At 40.8% G+C, this 11,339-nt stretch overlaps 2 protein-coding genes across 2 annotated transcripts; both read right to left on the reverse strand.

The window, feature by feature from the left end:
- Window positions 1-6,834: 6,834 nt before the first annotated feature.
- LOC128298910 (uncharacterized) lies at window positions 6,835-9,520 on the reverse strand. The gene is made up of 5 exons (XM_053034719.1): window positions 9,451-9,520; window positions 9,334-9,385; window positions 8,745-8,752; window positions 7,137-7,301; window positions 6,835-7,034 (listed from the first exon to the last, which is right to left on the reverse strand). The coding sequence occupies exons 1-5, from the start codon at window positions 9,518-9,520 to the stop codon at window positions 6,835-6,837; spliced, it is 495 nt and encodes a 164-aa protein (XP_052890679.1).
- Window positions 9,521-10,570: 1,050 nt separating this feature from the next.
- Window positions 10,571-11,017, reverse strand: LOC128298804 (cysteine-rich venom protein 1-like). Its single transcript, XM_053034591.1, has 2 exons — window positions 10,906-11,017; window positions 10,571-10,773 (listed from the first exon to the last, which is right to left on the reverse strand). Exons 1-2 carry the CDS (start codon window positions 11,015-11,017, stop codon window positions 10,571-10,573), a joined length of 315 nt encoding a protein of 104 aa, XP_052890551.1.
- Between the last annotated feature and the right edge of the window lie 322 nt (window positions 11,018-11,339).

Genomic DNA, 11,339 nt, shown 5'->3' on the forward strand with positions numbered 1-11,339 from the left:
GCGTATCAAAACGTTACCCATCCGTCAACACATCAAATTGGACGCCATCTTTGTGCCGCTTTGCCGCCGTCGAGGTGAAACGTGCAAAAATCTAATTTGGATTTAATTGCACATTCCCCACAACCAGGGAAGGGTTTCGGAAACACTTTTGAAAGGTTTTATAAACCGTGTATCGCTTTTTCTTGTTGCTGCTGTTGCTCTTTCAACATGCGCCGCACCCAAATGGTCCACTGTCAGTGTTATCTGTTTTTTCATTGTCTCAACAATGGTCTAGGGAGTGTTTTTGGTGCAATTTATAAACTCCCAACTCCCAAATAGAGATGATCGTTACCGGGGATGAAGGTTACTTCCTTCACAATTGTCAGCGTTAATCGATTTTGTGCTTTATGCGTAACCATTTCTGGCGGCCATCGGCGTAAACCGTTTGACGCATCCGAGACCAGAAGGATAAACAGATCGTTTCATTCTCAAACAAAAACCCGTTTCGCATACTAACGCGCGGCGCCGAGAAAGAAATGCGGTTTGGCGGTAAAAGTAAGGGAAAGAAGGCACAAAAATCCTTCCTTGCATCGTGCCACCCCCGGGGTCGTAACTTAAGCTGGAAATGGGCTGTACGGCCTACCACCAGTTTAATATATTTTGATTCATATCCACGACCATCGTCACGGATGGGATGGGAAGCAGCGTTGGCATGCGTGCGTTGATTAGAAATTGGATGTCATCCACCAGTGGGCGGTCGGTGTTTGGACACACGTTTGATTAAAAAGCAGTGGATAATGGCGCAGCTTTCTCTATTCAAAACCGGGCATTGTTGAATGGTTTAAAAATATTTAAAAACACATAAATCAAACGGCCCTTTAAGCGATCGTTCTAAATGCAATTTGAAATCTTAGGAGGCTATCAAGTGTCATATTACATGCATCACAACCCCTTTGATTATGCATAGTTTTTAGTTTTTAAATATCAGTTACGAATGCTTCCTAACAACTCTTTCGGTTTTTATGATTTTTGTGCAGCTTCAAGAGCAAAACAAGCCGAAAGTTGAATGTGAGTCACACCACCAAGACTTCCCCGAAACCTCGATAGAATACTGGTAGCTTTTGAGGTGAAAATGTAAAATAATTGCGTGGGAACACCATCGTACGCACCGTGCCGCGGCGCATAAAAGGTGTGTCGTGAAAGAAGAAAACAAAAACAAAAGCCGTCACACCAAACAAGAAGTTGGTGATCTTCGCCACCTCAAGGTCAGCACCGGTGGGCTGCACCGAAAAAAAATAAGCAAAACAAAACAAAGAAACTCGCAAATAATATAAAATACAAACAAAACACGGGCCATACGCTCCGAAATACCCGAACGAGGAAAAGCGCACCGGCCGCTGCTCACATTCAGGTCAAGGATAAACACAAGCACCACATGATCTGTGCCACTCGTTTGCGCTCTCGAAGCTTTTACTTCCTCCTCTTTCCCGTCCACCCCTGCCCCCAACCCTCGCACAACACTTGAGTTCGTTCCCGTTTAACCACTTATCTTCGCATCTTATGCTCCTTTCTTTCATCCGGGCGTATGAAATTAAGCGCACTTCCAGCAAATGGCTCGCAGGCAGCACGAAATTGTTTCAGCGTCTCGTCAGCCAGTCAGTCAGTCATACGCGTTGCGTAATTTCGGTTTCGCAGTACGTTACCTGTGTTTTGATTTGCTCGTTTTTTTGTTGTTGTTGTCGCTTTGGCGCGTATGAATTTTTGCGCAAAAACTACCATTTCTTTCGGCGGCAAGACATGACAGACCATCGTCTCGCGAATGGGATGCGCTTGGTAGGGCACAGTGTCACGGTGTCGCGGTGACACAATGTACATGATTGTTTGGGCGTTTTTTTTTTTTGGAGATGAACAATTTTTAGATTATTATGTGTGGGTCATGGTAAGGTTATGTATGTTTTACTCATAAATTCACGCACGACCTGGAGACAATGGTAGCATCGCAGTAAGCGTTACGGTCTACCTTCATTGACAGCTCTTACACGGTGTACAGCATCCGTTTTGGATGTGTTACTTGTAGTGATAGTAATTTCAAGGTAGTATTGAAATAGGTTTCGGGGTGGATAAAACCATGACTCATTGTATGTTTCCAACATACACTTTAAAACATACTTAAAGGGGAACTGATAAAGAGGTAACCTATTGCTATATCACGTGTCTACATATTGAAAATAGAAGATATATTTATGTTGTTCTATCAAGTTGAGTTTTTTTATTATTTCCATTAAAATTTATCCCAAACATCTAGGCTTTTAAAACATTTTTGATCGTCAAAATTTAATAAAAAAAGAATCGATTAAATCCATATGCTGCTATTTCGCCAGTAACCTTATAATTATGACATGAACTGTACAAAAGCATTTAACTCCAACCGATACATACGACAAAAGCCAACTCGTTTTATCTGCAGCCCCCTTGAAAACCCCGTCTTACGTAACCTTCACGCGTGACATAGTGAATGGAAAAGTTGCAACGTTCTAGGGGAGAACTTCCAGTACTTCAGCCACCACTAACAGTATTGCATTGTAATGTGCAAACCCGTAATACGACTTTAAGATCTACCACCCAATTCTTTCAGTTGTTGCTAAAGTGCGTTCATGTACGTTCACTTCTTTGGTAATGTTTTCGAATACCGAATACGTGGCTGCAAGATGCACTACTCGTAATCAATCGTTACGAGTGCATTAACCTGTTCCGGATAGCCTTGAGACAAGGTCAACCGAGCATGATACTTTGCCATTTAAAACCGCATGCACAGCAAACCCGATTAAACCACCGATTTCCGTTTTCTCCAAAAGGTGCCAAAAGAGTTTCCATCCATACGTAGTGGGGGTTTCACGTGGTATTTGCTAGAATTGGAGCGGTAATCAATTAAAAAAGTGTCCCTTCGAAACAACCAGCTGGGAACAGCGTGTTTCCGTAACAAATTATTCCACAAAAGTCCTGTACACACACAGCTTTTTTGATGCAAAACTCCAACACAGAGAAAAAAAAACATTAAAACAAATGACATGTGATGACGGGGGTTTTTCCTTTCCACATTTCATATTTGTATCAACGCCCCAGAATAAACATTTTTACAGACCTGTGTTACGGCCATTCATACTTTTTTTGCTTTATTTCAGTGTAATGTGAAAAATCTGAACCTACACGGTACGGGTTTGGTTTTTCTCTTCATCCAGAATCCCTTGCAGCGCCAGAAAGTGCTTTTTATCATTCGCAACCCTGGAGCATCTGAGCTTTACGCTCGGTTTACGCCTCTCTTTATCCATTTGGTCGTTTGTCACGAGGCGCCTTTAAATGTCACCATGTTGTTAGTTTGCTCGAACAAACAGACAAAAGTGTCTGCTATTCACTGGACACATCAGACCACTAGGCCACTAAGTGGAATGCTGTGATGCTCAGATGCAATGTGTGTGAGATCAGAATTTCCGGGTCGGATGTGGCCGTTGTTTCCGCTTTGTAAAAAATCGTGCATATGTTTTCTAGTGCATACGAAATAACGATGCCGGCTGAAAATGTTTAAAGTGAGCAGTTTTATTGTTACTACGTTACTCCAGTGTGTATTGTGCAACATTTTATAGCCTCTTGACTGTAAATGTGAAGGTGCACATACACCATTCGTCCTTGTCCAAAAGGACATACCTTCAGCGCCGGTACCAGATTTTCAGTTTACACTCAGGTACAAGGTACTTTTGGATTTGCCTGTAAAAGAATTTCCACACACGTTTTTCAATTTCCCCCAGCAATTCCCCAAGCAACCGATATGAGTGATTTGCAGCAATTGTGGCATGATTTGCATGAATCAAGGTTATTCCCGTTACACAATGCGCACCTGGCGCGGCTTTTCCCTGGCGTAAACGAGTCGGAAATATTCAATTTTATTTCGATATACATGCGCCAAGAAATATTTTATTCATCGCAAGTAGAAAATTGTGCTTCGTGGCGAAGTGAAACGTTTAATTTCGTGACTGTTGCTTGGTTGATACCTGCGCTGTGTTGCGTACGATGATGAAGCTACATTCCGTTGCTCGTTCCAGCACCGGTTTCACAGGGTTGGGTTAAATCTTCAGGAATGCTGCTTGAGGATCCATCGTATGCTTGACAAATGCGGGCACGTGTGCAAGAATCATCTCACGAGTTGCATTTTCATACAATCTCCCGAGTACTCTAAGTATATATTATTGATGCTGCCTAACTACTTTTCAAAATACATCAGTCCTTGCATATGGGAGATTTCGTCAATAATTTATGTTTTACCTCACGTTCCGGAACAGGAAAGTCACTGGGAGCTTGAGAACTATTAAACGGATGTCACGTTTTCGTAACTCAAATTCAAATATACCCTATCTTTTGTACGGTTACGGCTTATTTAATTAATTGTTTATTGTTTATTATTATTCTAAATATACAAAATGTTTGCAAGGAAAAATTAGTTTAAAATAACGAATATGATCCCTACTGATCAATCAGCAATGGAAAGTTACATATATCAGAAGAGAAATGCATGAACTAACGAATGACGGGTAATTTGAAAACTTAATGACACAATTCAAATAGACTAGGCCATTGACAGTCAAAAGGAAGTAAAAAAATAAATGAAGGCCTTACTGAATCACCTCACTGGCAGCAAATGTCCTATAATGATTTTTCTCCAAAAGGGAATTAGTAAGTCAACGCTGCAAGTATAATCTATCCATTGTGTATGTTGAAGCGATATTTATTGGATCATTGATCGTGGTTTCTTCCGCGGCAAGCAGTCATTTGGAAAGGTGCAGTTGAACTCCGGTTGAACTCGTCTACAAATCAACTAACCGTGAATTCGATGGGAATACCACCATAACGAGTCGCGACGGTACGATCAAACAGGGCTGACATTGTGTTTACGATAAAGGTCTTGTTTATGTTAGCCAAATTGATGGTTTCCTGATTTTTTGCTGTTGCTGTTCATGTTTAGGTTGTTTGTTTAGCTGCAATTGCTTTATTGACAGAGTGAATGTAACTTTGATCGTTTTGTTTGATAGTTTTCATAGTTATTTTACCTTTTAAAAAGCACAAACCTAGATATTCTCGTAGTTTTCCGAGTTTATGTTATTCACTCAATATTGTTAGCACAGCGCATATTAAATTAACGCAATCATGTGTCGGTAAAACCCCTCTTAATGGAGTACTCGCGAGTAAAAGAAAAATAAGTTGATTCGTTACACCAAAACTCATTGCCGAGCTCGTGGGCCCTCCGGTTCGTAATACTTTTTTTTTTCACTCCACAGCATGCATGAAAAGAGATCAAGATAAGCATTCTCGATCGACCGGTGAGCCAACAGCTCTGACCTGAAAAATCATTAAAAATAAAATCATCTCAACCTGCTAATTGCATGCGTCAAGCAGGTCAACCCAGCAAACCGTTCATGAAAACGTTTCTTGGTCAAGAGGAAAGCAGCAACGTAGCAACGCCTCGATTGCACTCGTCGTCCGAGGATCATGAATTACAGCGCGTATGACCGAAGGCGTTATGCAATCGTGCGGCATATGTACCGGTCAGCACTATAAACTATCCACATGCTTCGATGAACCTATAAGCTGCCAATGGTGCTACATGGCGCAACAATAACACCGCGTTTGCTTCTTCCTTTCTTGTGTTTCGATGTGCGACAGTGAAAGTTTTTCGTTACGAGCTGAATAGCTCGTAGTTGTAACTACTTATAAAATGCTTTGCTTCCCACATTTATAATGTGTGGAAAATGTTAAAATAAACACAAAGAATTTTCATGTAAAAAAAGGATGAATTATTGACTAATAAATGTTTTAAAAGAGGTGGTAAATTGGAAAAGTAGTTCAATATTTGTAAAGTAGTTCATGAACAAAGATATCGCGTAAAAGGAATTCATATTAGGGAAACAAAAAAATTTTAATGTAAATAGTGATACTGTGTTGACACTTCAAAATTGAAAAAAAAACTGTTCTGAGTATGCCATGAATATGACCTGTGCTGGTAAATATTCTATCTTAGAACAGGTTTTTCATAAAATTTCCGTTGCCTGACCGGTGCAACTAGATGCGGCTTTCATCATCTGACCGTGATGATGTCTTCGTGAAGGTAAAATATATAGCAGTTTTTCCATTCCAACAGATGCTGGCGCAGACATTTTGAAATGTTTTCAAGCATTGGCGTTTACCATATTTGTGTTTGACATCAGAGGGCACCGTGTACTAGTTTGGACTTTTCTTCATGGTCGGTATGGTGTCTAATCGATCGACTAATAAGAACTTGCTACTAACCTGTACATTTACGGTGACATGTATTGCTTTGCGGTATTTTGTTGCATAAAATCAGGCGCCAGCAATATTCCACTGGCTGTTGCAATTGCTGACAGAACTGCTCAAGCATTTACATTTACATTTTGATTATTTTGAAATACAACAGCACACTGAAGTTTCGAAAGTATTCTAAACGAGTGAGTCAGATGATAGTTTGCCTCCTCAATAAACATTATTATTTATCAGATAAAAAGATATATCTATTATCCGGCCAATCGCGCATTACCACGATAAATGGCGTTCCACTGTGATTATAATGGATCGATTTTCCGTTAAGCACAGGAAACGAACATTTAAAATGGTAGTAATTTTTCCGGCGATCAAAAATCAGTTTTCTTTTTGCGGGAAGCGTTTGCATGCCTATTACCTACACGCGTCACCAATTTTGTGAACTTTGACCATGCAAACTCCATTAGTAAATAAAATTCAATTGCTGCGTACTTTGTGAACAAACCCCATTTATACTTTATGACAATTTTTCTATCCGCTATCCTCTATAGGAACTATTGGGCACTGCTTCGGTAGAACACACGGTCCATCGGTAGTCGTCCGTACGTAACCAACCTTGCAATAACAGCCACAGTAGCAAATTTTCTGGCACATCGGTATTGCCTGACCGGAACAAGTATTATCGTAGCATAATCCACAGGTTCTCAGTACCTCATTGCGTCGACAGGTGCCTGCCAGGAAGGGATAAGAAGGGTTGTGCAACAGATTGGACTTAGAAATTCCGTACCGGACCCGTCATTCCAAGGTGTTTCCAAGCACCGTTTTTCACTTACGTATGGGACATTTCGCTCCAGCCGTCAAAGGAATTAGTCCTTTCGGTTCGGGTTTACTAGTCCGGGTCGTACCCGGACGTGGGCTCGTGGTGGTGGTCTGAGCCACACAAATTCCACACCCAGCAGCAAATAACAAAACGATCACCCAATTCATACCGATTCGCACTGAGTGTCGGATGGCACGACACAGTGCGAGATACGGACCAGTTTCTATCCAAACTGAACAGTATCGATTGTAATCCCGAAGGCATGTACAACACGCCGAAGAAGCTTCACACTTCAGCTGTGCAAATCGGCAATCGCTGTCTGTTTGTTCTCATGGCGAAACACTGTCGGGAGCTTTTGGGAAAAGGCGGTGCTGTCATTTGCAACAGTTTCCAACATTTGTCGCTTGCCGATCGATCGACGATAAAAGTGCGCTTTAATGTACACTGTTCTTCAGGCGAGGCTGGGAAGTTTTGGCCAAATACTCCATGTCCATTCTGACAAAGAATGGATATTCCATCTTGTGGATGATATTGAAGATAAAATTCTCCTCCGATATGCATTATTCTTCTGGAAACAGAACGTTTTCGTCTTTTTTTCACGTTTCTTCAGCTGGTATCCTTCTCGTGTGTCTGTCACTTCTCGCCTTATGCACTTGTGTAAATGGATATTCGTCTTCGCCTTAAATTTGAATGTTTTAAGCTAGAGCTGCTGGGCAATATTTTCGCATGCAGACACATCATTCTAGCGACGGTAGAATCTGGGAAGAACCACAATCAAATGCAGTTCACGTAGCTGTTTCAACGCTGTTTGGTTATTACATACGAGCTGAATCGGAAACACATCGGAAACAGAAGCATTGTCAGGAAGACCTTAAGTAAATTTTATGCTAAATTGACGAATAAAGAAGCAGTGCTTGCCCGACGATTATGGAAAGCAGGAAAAATATTGGCAACTTCTAGAAAAATGTTATTTATTTCTAACAAATGTGCAAATGACTACAGTTGATGCACTTTATTCTTCTTAATAATTCTCTTGCGTGGCTTTAAAGGATTTTTCTTCTTATTATCAAAATGCTTTGTTTTCATTGTGTGGGAATTTGTGCACTTTTACATTTCTTTTTCGGAATACAGTTGCCATATTCGAATTCCCTGGCGTAACCCGCACGACAGACGCACGCTGGCCGACAAACGGTGGGACAATTTACATCCGTTGGGGTGCAATACTTCTCCGGGCATGACGCACAACAGTTGTAAATTTCATTTCTGGGGCATCGTTCTGCAAAAAAACGATAAATCCATAATTAGTTCACAAGGATTGAATCTTTCTAAGCCAAACAGGCAAACAAAACAAAAATCTTACTTGGAACGCAACGGATGGCCTCGAGGCAACCAACGAGAAGCAGCACGGAAAGCACTAGCAAAAGCCTCATTTTAACCAGCAAATGATACGTGTAGCTCATATGTGTTTGAGTTTTATATCCACAATGTTAAGCAACGAACCGGCACAACTGAGCAATGAAAACAAGGAAACGGAATGTGTTAACGTGGAGATCCTGGTAATATTGTAGCTACTGCTTCGTTCGGTATTAGTGCTGTGCCTGCAGATTGAATCAATATTTACCTAAATATCTGTAACGCAAAAAACAAGAAAGTAAAGGCTTCGTGAAAAATACGATCGGATGAGGTGGATGCACCACACTCATACTTCCATGACGGTTGTGAAAAATGATCGTCTAGTTTAGGGAACTCGCGAACAGAAAGAAAATATTTCTTTTCATGGAATATCGTTCTGATAAACGCGTACGTGGAGCAGCATACTTAGCATAGTCTAAACTTTAGTACACTTCAACGAATGTATGACGAATTGATTTGGCTGTGACTTCGTATGCTATCCGATGAGTAGAATTTATGAAATAAAAAAAATAATGTAACAGGCACACGAGAATCATTTGCTTTCAAAAAGACACATGATATAGTTGAGTTAATGCAATTGCATTTTATTTCTCACAGTAATGTGCCCCACATTTTGTTCCATCACTTAAAAAACACAACTATGACGAATGTTTTCCGTTTATCGCGGAGATTTGGTAACGTAGCACATCTTTTGCGGAATACATTTGCTAGTTGCATCGTCCCTAACATAACCCGCCTGACAGGTGCATCCTGGTCTACAAACAGCGGCACACATCATTTTTTTTGGTGTGCAGTACCTTTGCGGGCAGGGCGGACAACAGCTCCAAACTTCGTTGGCCGGACATTTCACTGGAAGGATAAATAGGGCGTTAGAAACTGCAGTACGTCTTGCTGAAGGTCGCTTATATTCGTACTTGGAGTACAGCGCTCGGCCTCGAGGCTGCTAGCAAGCAGCAGCACGGAAAACACTAACAGAAGCTTCATTATAGCTGGTCAATGATGAGAGTATCTTGTCAGGAATTTGGTTTTATATCCTCAGTTTCATCCAGCAAACAGCGACAGTGTTGTGCACAACTGAACAATGAAGATAGAAAAAAACGGTGCAAATATGTGTTTATGTGGTGGATTGTTTTGGATTCCTTCCTGTTTTTCCCGTTTTTGTTGGCGAAGCTGTGGTAATTCCGAATGGATACTGTTTAGGATAGTAGCTGCATGAAGACTACGACCGAATGATGTGGATGCACCTTGCTCACGGTAAATATCTGCTCATTCTTGTAACCGATGTTTCATTTTGTGAAAAAGGATCTTCTTTAACAAACAATTTGCAGCTGCTTCTACATGAGCCAGTGCATTGACATTGTCGAATCACATTATTTTGACCGTGTTCTGGTGCAGAACGATCAGAACATTGTGGAAAAGTGGTAATATCGGTAGTGGCGTTGTATTTCAGTCCGTCAGTCATGAATAGTCAAGAATTCTTCGTTAAAACACTGCGAACTTACTTTTATCGCATTTTTCTCGCACACAATCATACGGTATACTGTGTTGTGGAAAACTTAAAACGGTGGCAAACAGGCAAGTATTACAAATGCATAACAAAATGGAAGATTTTCCTTCCATTCATGACGATATTGTTTAAATTAATTTGACGTTTTAAGTCATCTGTGTCCATTTGTGTACCGTAAAAAACGCGTAACCTAAAGATCAGCTAACGATCAGCTATATCTTTTATCAGAGTTAGTTCTGATGATGGAAAACATCATGCCATTGCGTTATCGTTATTGATAAAAACAAAAACTTGGGGTTGAACTTGTGGTTCCATAATGTCAAAAATAGAAAACTAATACTATCATATTGCTAATGCATTTGCATTGAATTAATTGTTTTATTTGGTTAGATTTTTTTTACGATAGAAGGACCTGGCCGTATCAACTTATCTTACCACGTAGACCAGTATCTTACCAGATTTGCAGTACATTTTAAAGAAAACAAACAATTTTACAACATATTTATCGTCACTCATGTGTGAACGTCTTATGGTGTCTTAGTAACTTTCTTGAGCGGTGGGCAACTGTCCGCTAAAACACACGGTCCCCCAATTACGCGACGTATGTAGTTTGGTTGGCAGAAGCATCCCGCAACGCACACTTTGCCACACTTTTTCCTGGGGTTCGGTTTGAAACAGGTCGGCTCGACGCACGGTCCACAGCAGATGAATTCTTCATTGTTTGGGCACACTTTGCAAGGAGTAAAAGGGATAAAAATGCATTTCAGAATACTGGTCTATATTTATTTTCACACTGATGCAAATTAAAAAGTTTATGCCTAAGCGTATCGAGCGTAAACGCCATATACCAACTGACACTCACTGCGCTTTTCCAAACAAGGATCGGAAAATGTGAGGCTTGCCCACCGTTTCGCACCCACAAGTGTAATAAAAACTAACAGTAAAGAGATTTTCAGTAAAGCTTCGTATTTCATCCTGTATCACGCTCGATATTACACAGAAGCCCAGTGCGACTGATAAACCCACTTTTCTACAACTGCACTGCAGCTAACAACGAAACCGTCCCACAATTGTGCAAATAGAACCGTCATCGAATATGGTTCACGTGTGCTTGAAATTTGATCAAAACAACTTCTAATGCGAGGAAAGGTAAGCCTCTTTTGCATTTGATTTGAAACCTGTAGGCACGTTTGGTGCAAATTCCTTTTGTGGGTCATTACGCACCTTCTCATCGGCAGCTGTGTAGGTAATTTCCTACAAAAGCAAGAGTAAGGTACCTCAACTAACGCCGAACAA

The sequence above is a fragment of the Anopheles moucheti genome, chromosome 2 (genome assembly GCF_943734755.1).
Source record: "Anopheles moucheti chromosome 2, idAnoMoucSN_F20_07, whole genome shotgun sequence".
Taxonomy (NCBI): domain Eukaryota; kingdom Metazoa; phylum Arthropoda; class Insecta; order Diptera; family Culicidae; genus Anopheles; species Anopheles moucheti.